This window comes from Malaclemys terrapin, chromosome 11 (assembly GCF_027887155.1).
Source record: "Malaclemys terrapin pileata isolate rMalTer1 chromosome 11, rMalTer1.hap1, whole genome shotgun sequence".
Taxonomy (NCBI): Eukaryota; Metazoa; Chordata; order Testudines; family Emydidae; genus Malaclemys; species Malaclemys terrapin.
Genome location: NC_071515.1, coordinates 59,473,572 through 59,500,057, shown reverse-complemented (window position 1 = coordinate 59,500,057; position 26,486 = coordinate 59,473,572). Strand labels below are relative to the sequence as shown.

Below are 26,486 nucleotides of genomic sequence, written 5' to 3'. Positions count from 1 at the left end.
AGGCTGCCCTGGACCCTGTGTCCCCCTGAAGCATGGGGCCCCCAAAGCACGGTAAGCCCAAACATTGGTGAAGCCAGGCCAAGTTCCTAAATATTGGTGGAGCATGGGCACCACGGGCCCATATAACTCACTACCTATGGATATCAAAATAATTTTTGAATGTGATTTAGCATGAGTATATATCCTGGTTTCTAGTAGTCTTTACCTTTAAAGATCTTCACCACCTTGACAGGCCTACCTAGCTGATCCAGTAACTTATTGCTGCAGTGCTACTCCTGCCTTTGCTCCAACATTCCTAACCATTTCTACCCACTCCATCAAACACTTCACCATTTTCTCCTACGCTGCTTCCTGCATGTGGGAAAACTCATCAATAAAATCCCTATACCCATTACTTTTTCCTTTTTCAAACCTCTCTTTAAGACTCCCTCTGCCATGCTCTGTACAAGATCCTTCATGATGATCATGATGAATTATGACTATATATATTTTATACATAGACAGGCTCCGACTTGTCCTCAAATTTAAAAAAACACAAAACAGTGGGAACCACTGATCCTCTCATTAATTTCTTTCTTTCTTTCTTTCTTTCTTTCTTTCTTTCTTTCTTTCTTTCTTTCTTTCTTTCTTTCTTTCTTTCTTTCTATTTAAACAACAATACAAGACACCCACACAAAAAGCTCCAGGTACCCCTAAGAATATTACAATTAAAATAATGACTATCCAACAGCAAAATATATATATATAATTAATTAATCAGGACACTAAATTTAAGCAGCAAAGCAGGTCCTTTAAGTTCCCCAACCCCAGAAACAAACCTTCTGCTTTCACAAAAGACCATGAATAATAAACAGCTTTTAGAGAGTACATGGTACATTCCCACTCTCAACTATTAGTCTGTCTGTGCCTTTTAGATCAGTGGTTCTCAGCCAGGGGTACACATACCCCTGGGGGTACCCAAAGGTCTTCCAGGGGCTACTTCAACACATTTAGATATTTACCTAGTTTTACAACAGGCTACATAAAAAGCATTAGAGAAGTCAGTACAAACTAAAATTTCATACAGTCAATTACTTGTTTATACTGCTCTATATACTATACGCTGAAATGTACGTACAATATTTATATTCCAATTGATTTATTTCATAATTATATGGTAAAAATGAGAAAGTAAGCAATTTTCAATAATAGAATGCTGTTACACTATTGCATTTTTATATCTGATTTTGTAAGCAAGTAGTTTTTAAGTGAGGTGAAACTTGGGGTACACGAAATAAATCAGACTCCTGAAAGGGGTAAAGTTACCTGGAAAGGTTGGTAGCCATTATTTTAGATTGTAACCTCTCTGTGGCAGGAATCATCTTTATCTGTGTTTGTAGGATGCTCAACAGAATGGGGCTTCAATCCCAGCTGAGACTTCTGGGCACTATCATAACATATACAGTTAATACTAAAATATTAACTTTACTGATACTAATAAAAGTTGAGTAACTAAGATCCCAATTCAGCCATGCATTTAGGCAAATGCTTAATGTTACACACATTCTTAAGTGCTTGGCTGAATTGAGGCCTAAATCGCTATTGATACTTAGGGCCAGATTTTTAAAGGTATTTAGGCTCTATAATGGAGCTAACTCACCAGACAATGTGTCTACAAATGGTTGGGTTTGGTGTTGCAGCAACTCTGTCTCAGTTTCTCCATCAGACAGCTGCTTGGCTCTGTAACAGTCAGCTTCTCACAACTCCTGTCAGATTGTTCATAATCTCACCCCTTCTGAGGTAAAAAAGAGTCCCACTGACAAAAAGTCCTTTGACTCTATATCGGGTTGTCAATCCCAGCCCTGACCTGGGCTCTATAATCCTTGGCCTCCTCTTTCTCAAGGATGTTTTCCTACTCCCCTTTCTGGGGGAGATAGAGGAACTCAGGCCTGTACTTTTCTCTGGGTTCCAGCCCACAGTCACTGTGTTTAAATAGCTAAGACCTCTCCTTACAAGCCCTCGCTACTTCCTATCACTGTCTATCCACAGGTGCCTTTCCCAGTACTATGTCTTCCAGTCCTCTCTCTTGGGAAGTCTGACTCCTCATATGGTTTCCTGCCAATCTGCTGCTGAGGAGTTTCTTCTTGGCAGTTCCCAGCCTCACTAGCAGCTTTCTAGAACCCATTCACCCCAACTGTCCTCTCCTTTCAAGGCCAGTTCCAGGATATAAGCTACCTACTGCAGCTCTTCTCTCTTCAGTCCTCACCTATTCTTCTTCTTCTTCCTCCTCCTGGGCTTTGTGGTGCAGCAGACTCAATTCCTGAATGTAGGATTGCCATTCACTGGACGTCATAAATAGGTTATGACTAAGTCTGTCACCTCTCCCAGTATTTTTAAAGAATTGCAGGATAGCTTTTTTAACTGGACCCCATTTTCCTTGTATTCTGGATCGGGGGTCCACTAGCAAGTTTCCACCAGGTATTTTCCTAACTCTTTCTATATATCCAGCACTTTTTTTCTGAACCAGTTTGCACTCCACAGCTAAGAACACAAGGATAGGGGAGGTCAACCCCCTGTGGAGTGCAAAGTGGCTTAGAAAAAAGTGCTGGAGATATAGTAAGACCTAGAAAAATATCTGGTGGAAACTTGCTAGTGGAATGCAAAAACAAAGAACAAGTAGGGAAGTTCCTTAAGACAAAGGGCTAGGAAAACTAAAAATAGCTGTCAGCCTAAATTCCTTTAAAAATCCACTACCTACTTGCAAAAATAATTTCTTGCCCTTTGCCATTTTAATGGTTTCAACATTATACTCTTCTAAATCAATTGTAAAACCTTCAAATCACAAAATTTAAGGGGAACAATCTATTCCAAAAATATTCAATGCTTTAATATCTAACATTCCTCTGAGTGAAATCTGTATTTACATATATTCTTTAACTCAGTGATTCTCAGACCTCAGAGGTTCAGGAGCCAAATTTGTGACCAACATTACCCAAAAGAACCACAGTAGAGTGAATTCATTGTTTCATTTACTATATATTCTACTGACCAAGTATTTATCAACTGCAACTGATTAATAACATAGTAAAATCACTATGGTTCATAACTAAATCAGTGTTTTAATATCATGTGCTGCAAAGAGCTGCAGGAGATGCATTAAAGAGCCACTTGTAGATCATGAGCCTCGGTCTGAGTATCACTGCATTAACTCATTATTATTGGAAATACTTTTACTTTAAGTAGATCCTACTGAAAATATTTTTCTTCTAAAAATTAATATTTTGTCTGTAAGAATATTAATAAATTGTACTCTGAACAAAGTTTCAGGATCAGTAACCTTTTCTTCCTTTCTTTTTTTGTTTCTTTCTTATTGTAAAGTGACTTCTCATGTTTATGAAACCTGACATATTCAGGGAGAAATGATGATTTTGTATCAATCTCAGAAGCCAGTCCTTTGGCAGTAATTCCAGAGTCGTTCGACATTTGATTATGTATTATTTGATTTATCTGAAGAAATAAGGATGATGTTAATTTGCAAAAAGATAATTTGTATTTATTTGTTTATTTCATTAATGGCAACTAAAAATTATATTAGACAATCAGGGGACTTCTTTAAAAAACACCTTATTTTGGACAACTTCATCACGTTTCACCAGAAATATGCAACTAAGTATCACATATATTCCCAACCTAAAAAAAAATTGCCTTGATGTTTTCAACTCTGAATGTCCATTGCATTCCCGAAAATATTTTCATAGCTACTGCAGAAACAATCAGTAAACTTTTCCATCACTGAGTAGATACTAAAAACTACAGAGTTGCAGCAATGATCCAAAGAATGAAATTGACTAGATGAACAATTTTGCATTGTCAACAGGGCCGGCTCTAGGCACCAGCAAAACAAGCCTGTGCTTGGGGCGGTACATTTTTAGGGGCGGCATGTCCAGCGCCAGAATGCCGCCCCTAAAAATGTGCCCCGGCTGCCCTAGCTCACCTCCGCTGCTGCTGCCACGGCGCGCGAAACAGCTGATTCGCGCGCCGCTGCTCGCCCTCCCTCCCAGACTTGAGAGCCTGGGGGGGTGAGGGGGAGAAGCGGCACCCGCGCCGCAGCTACTCGGAGTCTCCCCCTCCCTCCCAGGCTCTCAAACCTGGGAGGGAGGGGGAGATCCCGAGCGGCCGCGGCGCGCAAAACGGCTGTTTCGCGCGCCGCTGCTCCCCCTCCCTCCCAGACTTGAGAGCCTGGGGGGGAGGAGGCAGGGCTGGGGATTTGGGGAAGGGGCGGAGTTGAGGCGGGGCTGGGGGTGGGGTAATTAAAGAACGGGGGGGGGGTCGGCCAAAATTGTTTTTGCTTTGGGCGGCAAAAATCCTAGAGCCGGCCCTGATTGTCAACAAGCAGTAAATTCCAGCTCTGATGTCAAAAAGGAATGAAAGAATCTCTGCGATTCCAGGCTAGTATTTGCTTTCAATATAAACATTGCCACTCTTCATATTATCACAAGGATCATAAACTTGTCTACCACCATACTAGATCATCATTCTTGTCTAATCTTTACAAGCCAGTGGTTTCCAGCACATCCGCTGCTGGGAGAGCTCTTGATGCTAGTGCCAAGAAGTTAAATGGCTCTTTAGAAAATATCTGTTCAGATCAGCTTTCCTCCCACGGTCAAGAATCACATTTTAAAAAATCCTGAAATGCCCGTATGGTCACAAATAAGAATGATGCAAAGTGTTAATTATCTCTGTTCCGATGGTTAATATTTTATGTAAATCTAGTTATGACCACATAATAATATGAAAATTGATACTCCATTCTTGTACTATGAACATTTATTGGCAAACAAGAGGTATAGATTCTAGAGGCTTCATTTCAAAGTCTGATGAGCTTGGGAGCTTCAAAACCAGTGTGTAGTATTGCTGCTGTTTTCTCCCTGTGCTGTGTGCCTTGATATTTTCTATGGATGTTCCACCTCATCCAACAAGTTGGAACTCAGAACTACCAACTTCAAACATGGAGTGTTGAAGTGCTTTGGAGACCTATCACTTAGAGAAGTCCTCTAGTGATGGGGTTTTGTAGTTATGACATAGATAACTTTGGTGGTGAAGCTACCTAACTGAACTTGCCAGGGGGAAGCTAGATTTCTGCCAGTGTATCTAGCATCTACGCTGAGCCTCACTGCTCAGCCATCTTGGCTGACACAGACTGTTGTTCTGAGGATTTACCAGTTGAGGAACTCCAGGACAACCTCATATTGGATTTAAAGGAGTCTCCGTGAGGTGACATCCACAAGAAAATCTGATATCCTTGCAACTAGTAACTGACTCCAAGGTAGTGCAAGTTCATGTATTACAGTTATTGTTCTGCCTCAAAGACATGGTTTGAAGATGCTGAATAGTCTTCCTCACTCCACAGTCAAGAACCAGGAAGTTTGATCTGTCTCACACTAGGGGGTTGAGACCCAGTGGATAGTATCTTTAGAGACAGTATAGGTCCTATGGATTTTCCCTTCACGGCCCTCCAAAATCTCTCTCTCCAGGTGGGAAAAAACAAGGAAATTTTGCTAATTAACAAATGTAACAAATTCTTCTGTCTCCTTTTCTGAGAAGATGCCATATGGTTCAAAATCATTAAAGCCACCAGATTTTTATTGCTTTAGTGAAATCTCATTTTCCATGCCACTACTGTTAATTATTATATTGCACTTTCATAATAGAATAGTTGATTCAAAATTATTTTAGCAATTTTCATAAGCTACTTGTAGTATCGATATGCTTTGTACTATTGCAAATAAACTAATTCAGATTATAAGAGAATGTTTAGGTTTATATACAGTTCGGTATGTTACTTCTATTATTTGAGAGACAAGGTGGGTAAGGTAATATCTTTTATTGGACCAACATCTTTTTTTGAGAGAGGCAAGCTTTTGAGCTTATGCTGATCTTTTCTTCTTCCTTTCCCAGACCTGAAGAAGAGCTCTGAGTAAGCCTGAAAGTTTGTCTCTCTCACCAACAGAGGTAGTCCAATAAAAAATTATTACCTCATGCAGCTTATCTCTCTGATATCCTGGGACCAACACATCTACAACAACACTGCATATTTCTTTTATTTAACACATTCATACAGAACCATATATACAAAATCACAATCAACAAACTACCTAGCTTCAGTATCTTTGATTAGTAGTAATGTGCTATTTTTGCAGCAAGTCACTTATTTATACTATTTTCCATTCTGAATACATGAGGATTATATGGAGATAAATTAAAAAATAAAGGATTATTATATTACTTCAGAGTTCATACTCTCCACTACATTTGTTAGGATAATACATGGAGGTTGTATTGTCTGTAGCTACTTATATCACTCTGTGGCAGACTTATGGTAGAAAGAACTGGAGAGCCCACTAAATGCTCTTAACTTGAGAATGCTGAGGTGTAACTCTTATTTCTGCTGTTGTTTAGATGCCCTTCTCCCCCCCCCCCCCCCCCACAAACACACACATGTACACCTGAAATTGGAGATTTGCTGTGGTTATCAGTGAGGGCCTGGGAGGATTGAAAAACTCCTTTCTTTACACTGTTGGAATGGAAAGCTGGGAATGGGCGACAGGGGAGGGATCACTTGATGATTACCTGTTCTGTTCATTCCCTCTGGGGCACCTGGCATTGGCCACTGTCAGAAGACAGGATACTGAGCTAGAGAGACCTTTGGTCTGACCCAGTATGGCTGTTCTTGTGGGATCACTAAATTACAGATTGGAATTCCCTTTTTTGAATGCCCAGAGTCCTGCCATATTGTCTATGCTGGACCTGAAATTTTCAGTACTTAATGTTGGAAATGCCTTATTCATAAAAGATCCAAGGAAGTCATACTTGTTTAGGCCATAAGCCCCAATAACCATAGAATGAAAAGAACAGTTTGGTTAGATTTATAGGTGATCTTATCTTTAAGAATCAGTCATAGATTGCTTTGCCCAGTGTTGATTCTATTATGGCTCCTAAGAACAGAATCCTATGAATGGCGGAACTTTAACTAGCAGTGCCTGCTGAAGTGCTCATGGGCCCCTCCCATAGCTAGTTCAAGTTCTTCCATCTAAACTATGCCCAGTTGGAGCATCCCCTGAGTTTGAATATGTGTAGGCCACTCAAAGAAGAACGAAGTATTTTATGTCATTTTGCAAAGACACATGTCTTAAAGAGTGCAGTGAACCTTAACATTTTGCATCCTGTGATCTCATGTTGGAATAGAAATGGGTTTCAAGCTATACACCCCATAACTATCGATAAGGAAAGAGAGGGCAGTTACAACCCCCTGAAAGCTGTTCATGATCTTCCGGTTGAGGGCCCATAATCTCATGAACTGAGTGAGGATTGGAAACCAGGAATATCAGAATTTTACTTGCAGCCATGAGAATTAGCCGCCCAGCCTTGTTTAAATTACTTAGCTTCTGTTTCTCTCCATTTCTTCATCTGTAAAATTGGTACACTACAGTACACTATATCTACTTTCTTTATAAGTGACCTAGGAGTATTAGTTAGTTAATGAAGTCATAAAATGTTACTATTATTGCAGGTGAATTTAAAACTTTTATAAATAAAGATATTTGAAATCCAAATCATTAAATTTTATGACAGATTTCAAGCTTACAAATAAATGCATTTAAAATAAAATACATGAAAAAAATCCTTTCCTCTTTCACTTACCAAAAATGAGAATTCCTCTTGTATTTACTTATCATAGTTCAAGTTTGCTGTTTGTCCTTCAGTGTATGATGACATTGCTAGTATGGAAAGTAGGTAGTGACTCTAGGACCCTATACTATTTTACTATTTTTAAATATATTTTTAACTATTACTGGAAAAACATGAACTTGGGCCTTTGCAGTTAAAATGTCTTTCAAGTCACCTTTCTGGTACAAATAGCAAAAATGTAGCGAAAAATGCTAAAGATTTTACTTTTTGTGCAAAGGGGAGCAATAAACAACAACAAAAGAAGTATTCCCAAAGAAAATAAATAAGCTTTTTTTCTATTTACTATTGGATTCATAAAAGTCACTACAAAATTCTGCTTTCAGGTTGCTTAACACTTGATGTATACTCCGCTAAGGCTTTGTGAGGCCTGTCTTAGACTGGAATGTTCCTTCAGTTCTCCTGTGATAGCTGATACAAAAATCTGTTTATTTTACACAATGTAACCTAGTTAAACTACTCAGATGTTTATAGCAGTTATTAGTTTTTTTTTTATTTACCAGCATTTAGTTGAATACAATAGGAAAAAAATATGTAGAAGAAATTAATAGGCTCTGGGTAATTCTGCGATAAGAATTAAAAAAGAAGCCACTAATGTTTCAGGTGAGTCATTTGTTTCATAACTGCTGTCCATAAAGCAGATGCTTCAAGACAGATTTCACAGGTAAAATAAAGCTATTCTATCAGCTGATTACTTTGAAATAATGACACAAGACATATTTAATATCATTGCAACTTTCCCGTTACAATTTATGGTAAGAAAATAAAAATAAATTTTAAAAAATGGGAAAAGTCTTCTTGAGCAAGAAAGTTATAAAGATACTGGTGTTAGAAATATAAGATTTTAATAAAGCAATGTCACTACTTTTAAACAAAATGTTTCTGCCTGCACTCCTTTGTGTGACTGTTGTCAGACTCACCACAGTTTGCTTCATCTGATCCATCAGCACAGTCCGGGTCCTCATCACATACCCACAGTTTAGAAATACAGTGTTTTGTAGTTTTACACTGGAAATGGTCTGGAGAACAGCTGTTTTCCGCTTTAAAGAAAGGGAGTTATTTTTAAAGCTAAAAATTTCTGCCAAGACTCAAAATGTTTTTTGTTAAAATAAATAATCCCAAATGTTAAAAACAGGCTCCCTGTGAGTTCTATTGAGTTTTTCAGTAATATCTCCAGGAAAATAGCAATCTGTTTTAATGCATTCTCTTATTATTTAATCCATTTGATTATTAATAACATTGTCCAAATGAATTTAGAGAGAGCACAATATTTATGGTGGTGTTCCATTGATTACAAACAAGAACATTTTCAACATAGGTTACATTTGATAGACCAAATGCTAACGATATACTAGTTAAAAGGCTCATCACTGTCTTCTGGAGTCTTTCAGGTCTTGTCTACACTACAGAGTCTTGTCAACAAAAGTTATGTTGACACTCAAAAAGCGCTATAATAAAAATCAGTATTGCATGTTCACACTTGCTCCCTCTGTCAGCAGAGCGTGTCCACAGTCGGGGCACTATCATCGACAGTGTGAGCAATGCACTGTGGGTACATATAAAGAGACTTTGAGAGGAAAACTGGTAAAAAGGAAGTGAAAGATGGACATCTGAAGACTGAAACAAAGGGTAAGGAGCAAGCTTCACCATCCTGGTTGCCATCCTCACCATATCCTGGAACCAAGAGATCCATTGTAACATCATTGGGCTTTTGTCATCCTGATCCCAAGACATGTCCTGACCGGACCAAAGAAATGGCCCAGATGACATCTCCATCTTCACTGGCTCCAGCTATATCCTAGCCACTACATGGGATGTGAGACTTTGTCATGTCCCCTTCCTCTCTTTTGTGCATTCTTTTCAATCTCCCACCTTATTTCTTCTCTTTCCAAACCCTTTCCTTTTTCCTTCTGTCTAAGAAGAATATGGCTAAGCTGGCCAAGACTGCATGTTTTGTAACACTGTTGTAAGCCTGTGACCAGAAAGAGACAGCTATATGCAATATCATGGTACAATTTTGCCAGGTCTCAGAGTCGTGATAAGACTGTGTACTGTGGCTCAGTTTTGCAGCAGCAAGGTTACAAGTTAAAACCAGTGACAGCTGCATTTTCTATCTTTGCTGTTCTTTCCCCTTTTGTGTATGTTTTACATGTTTTGCCTTTTAGAAAATGGGATCAGACTTTAACAACAACAGCAGCAACAGCAGCTGCAGCCCAACCAAACTAACTTCTCTTTTTCTCTAAAGGACAGTTATTACCATCTTAATACCAACTAAGAGACTGTCAAAGGAAGGGTTATTTTCCTTCCAAAGACTCTCTGCAGCTAAAGGTAAAGGGAACTAGGGATGCTGTTAAAATGTAAGCCTTATTAAATATTTTACATTTCAAATGCTTTAATGGCTTTTCCCTTTTTTCCCATTTAACAAAATGTAATATTTTTCAGTATGTGTTTGCCATGGTACTAAGCAGGTTGAGTTTTGCATAGGAAACCCCAAACAATGTTTAAAACTATTTAATGTTGGACAGTTTCAGGGTCATGTTAATACCTTTGACTCTTTGGGCCCCTTTACTAAATCTAAATGTACAGGGAGTCCTCTGACTTATGATACCTGACGCCACTTACTGCGCTTTTCAATGGACTGCTTGTTTTGCCCTTATGACACTCGATTTGCATAAAGTTTGCTTGAAATCACTTGCTGGTTGCATTATACAGTACTGGAATGGATCTGGAAGGGGTTGCTTTTGATTGGCTTTGAGGCAACAGGGTAGCTTATTGCCGGGTAGGGTTGTTTTTGATTGGCTTCCAGCCTCGGGCTCAGCCAATCAGAAAGCTTGAACAGTGATTGGCTGAGGCTCAGCATGTGTGCCATTCTCCCTGGCTTTCTGAGCCTGTGTTGCCAGCATTCTGAGCAGCATATGTGAGTTTATATGTTTATCCGAAGGTTCTTTACAAAATACAGTGTACAGTAAATACATTGACATTGCAACATTAGTCATCTATAATTCATATAGTACAAAAATCTGGGTTATTGTGGTGAAAATAGTGTATCAAGCCTTGGTTCAGGAAACAATCTCCCCTTCATACCATTGATTCCTATGGGAAAAACCATTTTGACTTACAACGTTTCAACTTACAACGCAATTCTGAGGAATTGTATCATAAGTCCGAGGACTCCCTGTATACAACAGTGTCCAGTGCTACCAAAATCCTTCTGCTCTGTCTTCATTGTTTTGAAGAAAAGTAGTAAATTGAAGAACCAGACTGAAAACTACTTCACAATGTCAACATAATAGCCCAGGTAACAGAAGATTTTGCTGTAAAGAATTGCTTCCAATTTTCCTAGTTCCTGAAAGCTGCTTTGTATGGGTGTCTTAGTTTCCAGGATTTCCACCTTAGCAACTAAACCTGGTTCTTAGTGCATTCATGGGTTTTCCTTTTAAATCCATACAAAAAGTGCTAGAAAAGTTCCTCACATCAGAGATGGCATGTGATTATTTTCTGCTCAGCCAGGAGTATGAAACAATTAATGCCCCTTTCCTGTAGGGATCCTATCCCTAGTTATTCACCAATCAAAAAGTAATTTTCTTCTCTCACTTCCTTCCTAATGTATTTATCTCACTAGCTCAGAAGATTTCCTTTCATAAATCTCCTTGGAAAGTTAAAAAAAAAAAAAAAAAAAAGACTGGCCATGAACATGGACTTATTTAGCAATATTATGGCCTATGGCAAATTAGTAGAACAGAAAATGACCTTGAATGTGTGTATGCTAACAAATGTTAGTCAAAACATATAGCTTTATATGGATTTCCCATCAGCTGTAGAGTTCTCATAGCCAGGTTCTAAGCCACCTGCCCTTTGGCCCACAGCACAGTGGGCACGTCATAAACAGAGAGGGGTGGGAGGAGTTATGTCTGGATTGCTTTGCAAGCTGCTTAGTCTCTTGGGCCTGGTCTACACTTGGGGGGTGGGGAATCGATCTAAGATACGCAACTTCAGCTATGAGAATAGCGTAGCCGAAGTCGACGTATCTTAGATCGACTTAGAATCACTTACTTTGTGTCCTTGTGGTACGGGATCGACGGCCGCTGCTCCCCGATCGACTCCGCTTCTGCCTCTCGCCTTGGTGGATTTCTGGAGTCGACGGCAGAGCGATCGAGGATTGATTTATCATGTCTACACTAGACGCGATAAATCAATCCACGATAGATCGATCACTGACGTACCCTTGGAGTCAGTTACCATATGGCACAATTTAAGCACATTCTAGGTTGTGCTAATCTGCACTGGAACTGGGATGACAATCATGGAGCTGTAACCAGCTCTCTGGTGCTCCCCTCCCACTTGTCTGTCCCCGTCCCCACAACGTGCCAGGCATAAATTCAGCACAGCCAAGAATCTGATCCCATATTTCAGAAAACAAACAAACGTTCTTGGCAGTGTTACAAATAAATCCTAGATTATTAAAACTAAACAAAGATTTATCATCTAATTTGCTTTTCATTATTTATACTACTGTTGACTTTTTGCATTTAGCTCAGCTTGGGCAATGAAAAGTCTCTGGTTTGTTTATATTTAGTTTCTAGTCATTTTCAGTTTCAGGTTTTCATGAATTAGCACGATGTTGCAGTGTTTGAGATGGAAAATCATGAAGTCATGCCTATGTAGTAAGAGTATTTGTAATAATAATACCTTGCTCTTATATAGAACTTTTCATCAGTGGATCTCAAAACATTTCATTACAAAGGCAGGCAGTATCATTATCTCATTTTACATGGCACGGTGAACTGAAGTAACTTGCCCAAGATTCCCCAGCAACCAGTGGCAGAGACAGAAATAGAAGCCAGGTGTTCTGACTCCTAGTCCAGTGTTCTAGTCACTAGGCCACACTGCCTAGTGTAAAGTATCAGCGGGTAGCCGTGTTAGTCTATATCTACAAAAACAACAAGGAGTCTGGTGGCACCTTAAAGGGTACGTCTTCACTACAGATGCATCTGAAGAAGTGAGGTTTTTACCCACGAAAGCTTATGCCCAAATAAATCTGTTAGTCTTTAAGGTGCCACCAGACTCCTTGTTGTTTTTGCCTAGTGTAGTATGTCATACCAGTATTGTAAAAGTAATTGCGACAAAGAATCTGAGCCACTATCCAAAAAAATGGCAAAAAAGAAAAAACTGCTTATGGACTTCATCTAACAAGAGGCTTGACTGAAACAAGATAAAATCAGGCAATGTGGTTCCTGAAAAGCAGTAACTGAGCTAACTTAGGCTTCTGAAAGGTGGCTATTAATCATCAATATTCAAGGGTCTTTGTATCCACAATGGCCCTTTTCTAAAGAATGCATGGAGTCTCCAAGCCATTGTGTATGTGAAGTTTGAGAAAACCAATTTAGAAATGGGGTAGCTGCCCTGGATCAGTGGGGGCTTGAAGAGCAGGTTGAGTGAGTGACAGAGTCATCTCTCGTTCTAGATGGCAGTATGGTGCTGATAGGCAGACCAGAAACATCAGAGAGAGATGATTATATTTACAAGATGTAAACTCTTCAATGTTCCCCCTCTGTAACTAAGCTGAAAATACCTTATCTAGTTTATCTTATTAGAAATATAAATGTAGGTTTTTAGCTGAAATTAATTTTTTTAATTCAATTTTCTCTGTTTTGATTTTTTTATTAAGATTAATGTCATATGGGTAAATTTGAGCAGACCTTCCATAAAGGAGAACTCCGTAACCTCCAAGGAGAGGTGCTGTAGGATAAAGAGTTCTAGAACCTATACCCTCTCTCAGTTAAGGGGCAGGAACAAAGATATCCTCTCCCAGTAAATTGTGTTGCCATCAGGCCATGGCAGAGAGTCACATGAGGAATGCTAACAGACCAAGGAGGAGACAAGAGATGGTGGTGGGAGTGGTCATTGTAATATATACAGTTTAACCCAAATAAGAGACCCATATAATTTTCTAAAAATCAATTCTCTTTTTTTTTCTCATTGTCCTGGTTACAAAAAATTGAAGTCAGTGACAGAAGTATTTGATTTTTGTACACAGAATATCTCAGGTACTGTATGTCAAATAGTCCAAAAGATTAACTGTTTTTCATTGGGCATAAAGTAATTTTACATATATCTTTTAAACTCTATATTTAAAACTATCCATCACTGTGCAATACAAAACTCTTTAAACATAACTTACGACAGTCTCTTTCATCTTCTTCATCACCACAGTCATTCTGTCCATTGCACCTTAGATTTATTGGAATACATTTCTGATTCTTTGTACACTTGAACTGACCTGACAGGCAGACATGTGTGTCTGGAAGAGAGATGAAAAAAAAAGTTTTCCAGATGAGTGTCTCATGAGAATTTAAACCATCTTAGCTAAAGATCTTAGTCAATTTTTGAATTCTGTGCTACATATAAACACCTACCACAGTTGAGTTCATCAGAATTGTCCCCACAATCATTTTCTCCATCACAGATAAAGGCTGGCAGAGCACAAAGTCCAGTTCCACACTGAAAACGTCCTGGTTGACATTTAAATTCAGCTGGGGAAAAAAAAAAAAAAAAAACAAATCTTGTACAGTTGCATACAGGGTTTATAAAACTTATAAACAAAGCTTTTCTGCTATTCAAAATGTATATTGAATTACTTTAAACTATGTATGAACCCCAATGTGAAAGTGTACATGTCACACAGAAGTTTCATGGATTCTTCCTTTCTGAATAAACTGATCAAATACATGGAATGATCCGAGCCCCATTGAAGTTAGTAAAAAGACTCCCATTGATTTCAATGGCATTTGGATTGGCCCACAATGAGAAAATGTCATGAAATCATTTGGATATTTTTATATCTATTTCTTTATATTAAAAAATATCTTTAACCTATAACATAACAGAGGTTAAAAATCTCATTAAGTACAGAAAAATTACCAGCACTGTCACAGGGATGGTAATGTGCCAATTATATTATTACTCTTCAATGGAGTAATTGAATATATTTAAAAGTTATTAAATTAGGATATATAGACTCAACCAGAGTATTCTGTAGTTACTAAACCATAACTGAACACATATTTTTCAATTATGAGATCGAAGCACTAAGGCTGAGGAGGGTCTCATTTACATGATGACTGCACATGAGTTATTTCACAGTAATGATACAGTATGCAAAACCCTGTGCTCTGATTGGCTGAAGGGGACTATTAGAAGAGATTTATATAATTATTGCATGTGCATTTCTTAATAACCAGATAGTAATTATGAGATCTTGCAACCATGTCTATTACTATTTATTTGTAAGCATCAGTGTGCTAAGATATGTACAAAACAGAAGAGAATACACAGTCCCAGCTCTGTGGATTTTTTAATCTGAACAGAAAACACAAGAACCCACTGGGACACCAAGAGTCTGATGCTATCTTAAGTGGATGATTATTATTTTTATTTGTGTTGGTTAGCATTTATGTGCCTTAGGGAAGACGTCAGCGTTCAATGGGGATTTGAATAAAGAAAGGATGGAGACCAAGAGCGATGATTTGGGAAGGGATTCCAGAAGAGAAGATGATATGGAAACAAGATTGAAGAAGAAAGACAATTGGTGAGAGACAACTTTGTAAGGGTGCCAGGTTGAGATAAGAAATAGCAAAGATGCAGATGTGCAAGTCCCTGTGCAAACCTTTGAAAGGGAAAGTTTGATTTTGATGTGGAAAGTGACAGGAACTTCCTACTGAAGAGGTTACAACAGCCCTTAGTGCCTCTGTCAGTTGTTTTCTTCTACAGTAAAAGTTAGAAAGTACTGAAGTGTACTAAACATGTATCCCTAACTCTGGTTCCTAAACAGAATAGGATACAAAAGTTATCAGCTGCCTGGGGATTCCCCTATGCTGGTTAAATTATAAAGGGGATTCACCCGGGAGACCAAGATCTGTCTGAAGCTATAAATGTGTATGCAGTAGATAAACCATCTGTGCTGACAAGTTGCCAAATGGCTATGACAAAACATCTCGCTAAAGGGATTAACGTCTGTCCTCTCTAGACCATGAGAGAATCTGTAGTTATTACTATTGAAGGGATTATTATATAAATCTGAGATTCTTTGAGTTCTGGGTTTGACCAAAGCCCAAGAAATGGTACATAAATATATAATCTGGTGAAGGAAAATATAGCCAACTAGAGACATTCTGGGTACAACCCAAGAAAGGTTTGTAACAAATCCTACTGTGAATTTATCACAGAATAATTTCCTTATCTGCAAGTGCATTCTCAACTCTTATCCCAGAACAGAAATGAGATAAGCCTTATGCAACAATAACCAATAATACAATCCCAGGTAAGGTAGGTAAAATATGCCTATTCTTACATTCTGATATAGAAATAAAATACAAATTTTAGCCAAGTTATTCTAAAGAAATAGCATGTTTAAAATGCCAAATGTACCACAAGGCTCTTAAATGTAGGAAGACTGCCTGGAAGCTGTGCATTTCAAGAAGTAGTTTACACATTTAAAGATGGTATCAGAAATTTAGAGGAACATAAACAACACTACATTAATGCACACTAGGGAACTTTTAATGTGCACCGGCAGGGTTCACATAGGCTAGCTAATGTGTGATATGCTAGTATGCACTAGAATTTATGCCCTCTCATGTGGATTAACACACCGTGTAGACAAAACTTAAGTCACTGTAGACAGTGAGATGAGGGTATGCAATTGGTGCAAACTGGATAGTCACATTAAGAATTTAAATATTAGTGTCTTGTTAGTGTTGGAAGGCTTTAAGACTGAATCCTTACATCCACAAATAGATCCTCAATAATGTGAGAGTCAGAAAAAATGATCTACTTTTTAATATATGGACGAGGCACTCCACAGATGACAAGGGGCTACTCCAGTTCTCCCAGCATGGAGAGTTCCAGGCTGATCAAAAACATGGATATTGTGTTCCACCAAGGAATGACCTGCACTTCTCTCTGTGAAGTGTATAATCAAACAGTTCTAAATCCGATTAAGATTTTGTTCAAATCAGAAATGAGTCAGATATCATCACAATTTTCATAAAATATGGAAGGGTAAAGACCCTGCTGATGCGTAATTTTCTCTTCAAGCTTTCCCCCCCCCCCAAAGGTAAGACCTTCTGGCCAAAAAGGAATAAACATTCAGCCCAAAATGTGTCACAAAAAGTATGAAGTGTTTGTGTCATGCATCATATCTGCAACAAGTAGACACTACTCAAGAACACCAAACTCAGACTGGTTGTTCTCTGATAAAGGTAGCTGACCTGACAGTTGTTCTTACACAGATTCTTTCAGGGCTATCATTTCCATCACCTGTCTCTAAATCTTTTGGAATCTAGCAGCTATCAATGATCAAGATCCAGAACTCTGAGTTGTGATAATACTCCAGCAGATGCTTAGACTGTCTACAACTGAGACTTACTTTGCTGTCAGACATATGCCTCCCAAGATTGTCCTGGGGAATCCTATTCAACACAAACCAGCATGGCATGCTAGGAAAATAGGAACTGTCTTCTCCTGTTTATGTGTAAAGTGGACACCCAAATGACAGTTTAGATCAGGAACATTTCTAGTTTATTGTGAAGATTTCAAATTATTATTATTCAAATATTAGTCCTCAGAAAATTCAAGACCATCTTTATCTCACATATAATAGCTGTGTTTGCTGCCAGAGAGACTAGAATATTGGGAGTGACAGGCAGGAAGCATTCATATTAAGTTCAAAAAAGAGGAAAGGAACCTCACAATCATGTCCCTGAGAGACTGTTCACTGTGTTACTTGAGTTACTGAGGTACCACAATCATCTTTCCTCTCAATGTGAACTTGTAATTTCCAATTTAAGGAGACATAAGTGTGTTAAATTTGACTGAGCACACTAAAAATAGAAGTGTAGCAACAGCAGCATAAGGGATAGGTGCTCAAGCATGTACCCATTCAAGATGCTAGACACGTACTTGGGTGGGTAGCCCTTCCTGCCACTTGTACCATGTACCGTGGCTACATTTCTATTTTTAGAGTGCTAGCTCATTCAGAGCTAGCATCGGTATGTCATCCTTGAGCTGGGAATTACATTTCCAGCTTGAAATGTTGATGTCCCCACAGTTAAGGGAAGCCTACCTCACTGAGTTTTGCCAAGTATTGAGATGAGGTCTGTTATGCAAACCATTTATTTTGCTTTACTTCCATTTTCTCTCTGTTTTTAATAAATCTGTAGACAACCCAAAATGCTTCAAGCTATAAAGAGAGGTACTAAGGGGTAAGAAGTTTCTGGAGCCTAATCCCTCACTCTTGGTCTTGATCATATGTGGCACATAGAGTTATGGCTTATCCTCTTAAAATGCATTGCAAAGAGGAGTAGCAGGAGAACAAAGGGAAGAAGCCTGATGACCAAGGAGATGCACATGGGCAGTTGGGCCAAGTGATAAATACTTATCCCTTTTATAGCAACTTTTTACAAAGAATTTCAAAACACTTTACAAACATCCAGGCCTTTATCTGAAGCCCATTGAATACAAGGGAAAGACTCCCATTGACTTCAGTGGACTTTGGCGTAAGCGATTAAAACCTCCTAAACCCATGATATAACAATATTTAGTGATTTCCATTTCACAGATGGGGAAAAAGTTACAGACTACTTAAATAGCTTCCCTGGGGGTAAATAGAATAGGGTTTAATACAATATTTTTTAAACTTTTGCACTTAAATTAAGGGTACTGAAACGCCTCTAGTTTGGTTCACACATTGCAGAATATCCTGACCATTTTTCTGCAATGGAAATTCAATAAAATGTAAAGCTTGACATATTACTGAGGATGAAGCTATTGCATATGATTTACTACAATGTCCATGTGGTAAACAGACAAGTCAGTAAGGAGCAGAGTTCTAGGTAGATAAATGAAGTAAGGTAACTTGTCATAAAAAGTAAAAAGATCAAGTATTTTTCTATTATTGAACCTGTGACAATGAAAAAGGCATCATAACAAAAGATTTAGAAGCATATGATAATTGCTTATTGTTATTCTGCTTCAGCATATTTCTTTGTTAAAATGTGGATTACAAATTTTAGTGCACAAGATTAAAATGAAATGACTGTGAATTAGAATTAAAGAGAAATGCAGCGGAGTGAACATTTTTTATTGTGAGTACAAATTTGAAGGTACAATTAGGGTTGCCAATTTTGGTTGGACGGATTCCTGGAGGTTTCATCACTTGACATAAATAACCATTTATCTTTAATTCCTGGAGATTCCAGGACAATCCTGGAGGGTTGGCAACCACAGGTACAATGCACTCATGATCTTTTGATTTTTGGAGATACAGTAAATCACATAAGTGGTTAGTGATGGAGGATGAAAGGAAGCATCATCCTCTAGACATTAAAATGTAGTAAACCAATTCCAAAGAAACAGTGTTTTCCAATACCTAAGACAACTTACATTCCGCTGTCATGGCAAAACCATGACAGTTTCCCTCTGGTATGCTGAGAAATCATCATGATTGACTTTAAACTATCTAAAACTTGACAGGGGGAATATTATGGAGGCTACTGTATGAAGTCTGAGAAACTATCAAGGAGAAATCTGCTGATTCTGCACCACTACCAGCACACTGAGCCAAAGTTCAGTAAGATGGTTAGAAATAGTGCATCTCACAGAATCATTTGTACCTGATTTGTAAATTCTAATCCCCAAAACATCCTTTTGCATTGTTTGTTAAAACAGGAAACTCTATGTGAAATGTATTCAGAATTGTAGCAAGAGTCACTTAGAGAAAAGTTGAACAAATGTCACTATTCAGGTTTAAAAATCGAACTTGAACCCAGTTTTTCAAGAAACTAAGAAAAAGTTAAACTGTGATTTTGGATTTGAGAATATGTACTATACATTCTTGCAGTTTGTTAAGGATTTTCAAATGACACGTAGCAGTGATCACCTTATTTAACTTTCTAACTTTTGCATTACTAGTATCTTATACAAGAACATCATGGAAAAAGAAGTTGGATTTAAAATTCAGAATGTACTTACGACATTCTTCAGGTTCATCTGATCCATCTCCACAGTCATCTACAGTATCACATTTCCACCAGAATGGAATACATTTATCAGTTTTGCAACGGAACTGTAGTAAGAAATGGAGCCAAAAAAAAGTCTTAAAATATGAATATTTTTCATGCAAACAAAATAATTTATGAGAAATTAGACTCATAGCTCAAAACTTATACCTGTTTCCCTAATGTGTATTTACAGTTGATTTTGTACAAGATACTTTTTGAGGAGTGTTGGCCTAGATCTTCATCTGGTGTAAATCAGTGTAGCTCCAATGATAGTAAAGCTATCCCATTTTACAACAGCTCAGGATTTGGTCCTTTCAATTTTAATTCAAAATAGAAATTTACATTCCTTAAAGAACTGTTCTTGGGACTCTTGAAGCATATATTTAACAGCATTCTTTTAGAATGAATCTGAGTAACAGCAGATATGTTGAAGTTGCTTAACAATTCAACCGAATATACAGTTTTGTTTTTATACAATCACTTTTATGTAAGTTGAATCAAATCAATGGAACAACAACCTAATTCTCCTGATTCCTCAAAAGGCAAAAATCTGTTAAGTAAATGCCTTCAAAAGGCCAATATTGCCCTTAATCTCAATTAGAAGCTCTGCTGTTCCTTCACTATCGCTGAGAGAAGAATGCTTCTAGGAGTTAAACTGAAACCACAAATTATTTTTGCCAATAACATCAAGTGGCAGAGTCCGGGTAGTTTAAGAATACTGGTAATCTATTTTAGTTTTTCTATATGGTGCTTATCCCTGGTTATTTAAGTGCTGCACAAAAGTAAGGAGTACAAAAGCCCAGAAACAGAATATGTTTTACTTTGTAAATTCCACCAGGGGAGAGGAGTGTGACTGAGTATACGTTTTCTGTTTGTTTGTTTTGTTCTAAGAGCATTGATCCTTAAGGAAGTTTTTTTTTTTAAAGGTGTGTTTTTCACCTTAATCTGAATACCATTAAAGCTCAGTCTAAGTTTTTCTGCCAGGAACTTCCACAGCCAGGATATTGCTGTCAATTATGCTTTGTGATCTGTAGTTAGAACTGAGGTATAAATGCTGAATTATTATTGTGGAAGATAGCTGGGAATCACTAAAGATAAGGTGGATCCTGTGAAGTAGCCAGGTCCCAAACACTTAAGTGGCCTTGTAGAAAAGGGCTTTCAAGTTCTATTCTAAAGTGGATGATGTAGTATACCCATGTGGCCTCTATCATAAGGTGTGCAGCTGCAAGCCATACCACCAGCTCCAATCTTTCTCCAGTGTTTATGCCCAAGCTCAGGTAGAGTTAATTGCAATAATTCTACCTGGAAATGTGGAAAATAGAGATGATAATGGCTATGTCCTCATAAAAGATAAAATCCACAAATCCAGAGTCATCCACTCATTTTGCTTAAACCACCAACCAATTTTAACTGTTGGTCATCAGTGGCCTGGGAAAATTAAATTTAGACCATTAAAAAACCTTGGGATCAAAGTCTCCCCATCCCATTACATCTCATACTTGACATAGAGATCATCTATTAGCAAAAAATGCCCTATTTCTCTTTGCCTGGCAATACAGCTTTACCTGTTCCCGCTTAGATGAGGACCCAACCATTGTAATCTATACTTTCAATATTCCTATCTTGGACTATTGATTGCAATTCACTGTATCTGAACTTGGACACAAACACTGGAGAAAGAGGTCACTTGGATATATCACCATCATCCACTTTAGAACAGAGTTGAAAGTCCTTGAAAAACTGCCTCTGTCATAGAAGCATGAGACTTAGGGAAGAATACAGGTGAGTCGATGTGTTGATTCAGATGGCATTCTCTAACCACCTTTGGTCAGACTTTTGGGTGTGCTCTTTAGGATCTGTTGTCCGGGAAAAAAACTGTATAGACAGGATCAGCCATGAGTGCTTGAATCTCTCTCCTACCCTGCTTGCTGAGGTTATCACTACCAATTTGGAAGATTTCAGAGACAAGTGCAACAGAGATAAATAATCATAAGTTTGAATGGAGGGCCCATGAACGTTGAAATAATCAGGATGAGATCCAAAGGAAGAATCAGTTCCTTGATAGGTGGAAAAACTCTTATTAGGCATGTTAGAAACTTTATGATCATTAGGTGTGAAATGATCGATTGACCCGCTATAGGTAGATGATGTGCTAAGAATGCTGCCAAGCATACTTTCACTGAGCTCAATTCACTGTTTCAGTTCTAATAGGTGCTATAGACTTATTGATAATGAAACTTCCTGAGAGTTCAGAGATTGCTGGTGACACCAGAGAGAAAATCTTGTTCTTTTGTGGAAATTGTGGAAAGAGTAACCTTATCTTGAATAGAAAGATTTCTGGAGCTATGAGAATAACCTCTTTCTCACATCAGTAACAGCTTAGTTCTCACATAGATAAACTAATTCTAAAATCTGTCTTTCTGAGATAAGGGCTACTAGAAAGTTCAGCAACAGTTTTATCTAATCTATTATTCTGATTAATCTTGACATGTAGTTATACTCAGATGGAGAATCCAGTGTACCTATGTCACTTGGGCTGTTACCTACATTTCTATGGTGCTTAGTTGTAAGATTCCAATCAGCCATTCTGGAGAAACTCTAATGTAGCTGATATCATTTTATGATTATTACATTTGGCAGTTAGGGCCCCATTGTGCTGGGCACTGTACAAAGAGGCAATCCTTGCCCCAGAAAGATTTCTGTTTCCGCTTGCACTGGAAACATTACTTGACCAAATCAATGAATGAGATTTCCTGGTTGAGTTCTGTCTGGTTACAAACATGTATCCAAGGCTAATGGAAAATCCCTGTTGAATTACACTTCTCTTCCAATGCCTGTGCTGTGAACCACAGATGTTCAAGATGAAGGAGTTCCTGATTCAAGAGCCATGTTGTTTTCTGCAGGTACAATGTGAATTACTTGGTTATCTGTCAAGCCCAAAGTGCCCTGTGGGCCAGGAGAGGACTTTCCTTTTCCTCTTTTCTGTACTTTTATGTGAACTCTCTTGAAAGGCAGAAGATTCTTCTCTGCCTAGTATATTGTTTCCACTGCTGTTTAAAAGTTTTGACCTCTGGTACGTTCCTGAATTTTGGAATGGATATAAAACAATCATCCCTCATGCATAAATAAATCTAGAACAGGAGGTAGGAGGAGACTTCCCCTGTGAGCACCATAATTACCCCCTTTGTAATTTTTTGCACCTTCTAATGAGATTTGGTTCTGGGTTGGGTATCAGCATTTTGCTAGTACTTAGCTGTCCACAAAGGAGCATTTGGATGTGGTCTGGGAGTGACACCTAATTTTGCATTGCCTCAAGAGTATGGTTCCATGACCTCAGAAGGAATTTCTGCACTGCATTTTGAAAAGCCCACTCAGGGAATGAAAGCAATGCCTGGTACCAGCAATCCTAGCAATTGCAGATAATTAGCTATAGGTGACAACTGCTAGGAAATTAATGGTACAATGAAGTTCTGGATCTTTGCAAATCTTCTCCATAGTGGCAAAATATGGCCAGAGCTATGTCTGTTTTGATTCTGGCGGCAACCATTCTCTGTATTGGGTTCAAAAAGTTCTTGATGTTGATCAACTGGTAAGCCTGAATTCTTTTCAGCAGATGTCCAGTTATAAATGAATGTGTTTCTCTGAGCAGGGTACTAATTAGCATGTTGTCTGTGCATGGGAATAGGTGCTTAACTTGCAACATGAGCAAGTCCTGTGACTATAAGACCTTTCTTAAAATTCTGGGTGTGGAGGAGCATCCAACATTTCCAGATGGTCTTCCAGGCAAATACTAACCAGGATCCCAACCCTGCTTAACTTCCCAGAGCAGAGAAGTTCAGGCGCATTCAGCATGATATGGCTGCAGACACAGAGCAGAAGAAAGCATCTTGTATTGGAATTGTGAGCAAACATACACACATGCTGATTTTGTCTTGGTCATGTTGATAATTTTGTTGAGTTTATGTAACTTTCCTTGTAAGCCTTTGCTCCAGATTTTGTTCTCCAGGGTTATAGTCCCTTCTTGGACACGCTTGGTGTTGGTAATGACTAACACATTGCTATGCTGGCTTTGAGAGTGAGAGTTGAGACAACTCTACTATCTCAGCTTGCTAGATGTCTGTGGGATCCTGAAAGGTTGTGTGTGTGTGGAAAGGGGAACTGTGTAGCAGCCTGTCTTCTTTCCTCAGAGATGAGGACCCATTCCAGTATCTGGAAGAGGAGGACTTTTGATCCTTTGGTGGGGGGAGGAGGGAGATTTTCTCCATCCAGCCTGGGTGTATTGTGGGAATTACCTGCTGAGCTGGCTAGATAGCATTTTCCTTAGACTCTTTCCCCAAAAGGTTCAGAAGATCCTGATAGGACTTTTTTGCACTGGCATGGTTGTTCCTCAGAGCAGGGTGGGAACTCGGCATGCTGGTCCAACTCTGAGTGTCATACCCTGGCAGCATGAGAGTCAGTTGCCTGTGAACTGACAGGTCATAATTCACCCTCCGTAGAGCCCGTACATGTTACCTCGCATATGGAACAAAACTTAGATTTGGCCTGGAGTTTGTGGGACAACTCTGCCATTTTTGAGAATGGGCAGTGGAATCCTGGAGGGGAGGCATTGCAGTGCTTGATCTGGGTGGTTGAAACAACTACACTGACAGGAGACCAGGAAGAAATATTATATGATGCTACTGCAGAAAAATGAATAAAAATATTGTTATAAAACAAAATTGTCTGGATAAATTGAAATGCCAACTTGTTCCACTGCTGGAGGAAGAAAATCTGGTGGCCTTAGTTGAAAGGAAGAGCTTAGTCCTTGAGTCCCAAGCAACCACACTGGACTGCCTCCAGATTCCATAGGTGGGGAAGCGGGTTCACCATGACTGAAGAATGAGGAGAGAGGCTCTGCAACAGAAAGTGAATTAAAGGAACAGGCTTCTCAGCTGGACTTTTATGGTCTCCTGATACCCAAGAAGTTGGGAAACATTCCTGCTGATATGGCCATGTTATCCATAAAGGATGGAGGACAATGAAAGGATTCTATGTAAAAGTACCCAGGAAGCCTGAGAGACTCTGGAGACGAAGTTCTTAATGCAGCATAAGGGTGAATGTGGCCCCCCAAGAAACCATAACTCCTTTGTCTGGAGAACTATTCCAGGCCTGCAAGCTCACCCACATGGCAGAGAGGCTGACCCAAAAGCCCTGAGAAGTGAAATTCAATCAGGAAATGCAGTTATATTTCCCAGAGCTGAGGAAGGCGCCCTCAACTTGATCCCTCTAGTACAGAATGAAGCACATACAGAAAGTGAAAGTGTGTCGGCACTGAGGAACCTGTGGTATCTCCAAAGAAAGGGTGGTAGGTACAAATTGTTGTCACTGGAAAGATTGGAAGTACCTTTGGGTTGAAAAAAACACAACCAAGGTCTCTGATCTGCTTATGGCAATGTTTTACTTTGTCCTCTGCAATGACACTGAGACCTACTCTCAGTTCCAATTCTTATCCTTATGCTTTAGACATCAGAACAACAGAAGAGCAGAACCAAGGCTTTTGTAAACAGCAGGTGTCACTGAGATCCTGAGTTTCCAGTAAGGAACCCACTTAGCTGGTGACTTGCCAGTTGCTGAGCCAGTCTCCAGTACTGAAACTCTGCTTAAATAATTCCTTGCCCAGGAGAAGGCACCACTAAAGTCCATCACAGTGAAGATGCCACTGTCCTGACACACTGAAATGATGAAGCTGGTATACTTTGCAATGGAGCAAGTCTGAAACCATACTCCAAATATTCCTTTCCAATCTGAAACTGAATTAAGGTGCCAATCCCATCATCAAGGATTTGTGTTTCCAAATAGGCAAAATATTGTTTCACAGTTCCTCCCTCTCACCTCCAATCTACTAAGGACCACAGAAAACATCCATCCTGTGCTGTACTATTATACACTGATTTTCCAGCAGGTACGTAAGCCCAGGTCTCTATCTGAATTTGGCTCATTTTATAAATGAGTGATTTAATAAAAATGTAATATAGATGCAACTAAAAAGGTCATATCCTACATTAAAAGTCGTTAAATTAAATGACATATTATTCTTTGAGGTGAATCAAATTGCTTTAGATCCAGTTACGTGTTTTCAATCATTGCAGCTGGTAATGGGTAGTTAGATAAATTTGCTACCGAACTTTTGTGAATATTTTCCAGTAGCATCTTCTGTTATGTTTATTCAGATCATTGTCAGAGATACTGTCAGAAAAAAGGAATAGCTGTGGTACCATACCTGAGAAGACTACATTCCAGAAGCACTGTTTCTACTAATTATGACACATCATAGTGCTTCATTACTTTGTACCCAGTGTTCATGGGTACCTTGCAGGTATGGTACATGCAAGTAGTGAATATTACCATTGTAACAGAACACTTATTTTCAATGACTGTAAAGAGTTACCTATAATTTTTTAAAAGTTTTATCATAGAAGATAGTAACTCTGACACCAACTTGGGAAACACAATATGTCTCTTTTGATGAACGTTCATATATAGGAAGATGACTGAAAGGATGCTGAAAGTTATGAAAAATCATAACTGATACATTGTAGAAACATGTAAAATGCATCTAAAATTGCTTCTCTCTCTATCACATTATTATGATTATCTGACAATACCTAGAGCTGGAAACAAGTGCTATATCGAATGGGCAAAATGAAATTTCTCGATTTTTTC

General features: G+C 38.6%; 1 protein-coding gene across 1 annotated transcript in view; it reads right to left on the bottom strand.

Moving 5' to 3' along the window:
• The window catches only part of LRP1B (LDL receptor related protein 1B), a 1,255,163-nt gene that overhangs the window by 154,262 nt on the left and 1,074,415 nt on the right, over positions 1-26,486 (bottom strand). The window contains exons 63-66 of the mRNA XM_054044441.1: positions 19,756-19,849; positions 14,142-14,258; positions 13,907-14,026; positions 8,646-8,765 (exon numbers count right to left, since the gene is read on the bottom strand). Coding sequence (XP_053900416.1) covers positions 8,646-8,765; positions 13,907-14,026; positions 14,142-14,258; positions 19,756-19,849 — 451 coding nt within the window. The remainder of the gene's footprint in view (positions 1-8,645; positions 8,766-13,906; positions 14,027-14,141; positions 14,259-19,755; positions 19,850-26,486) is intronic.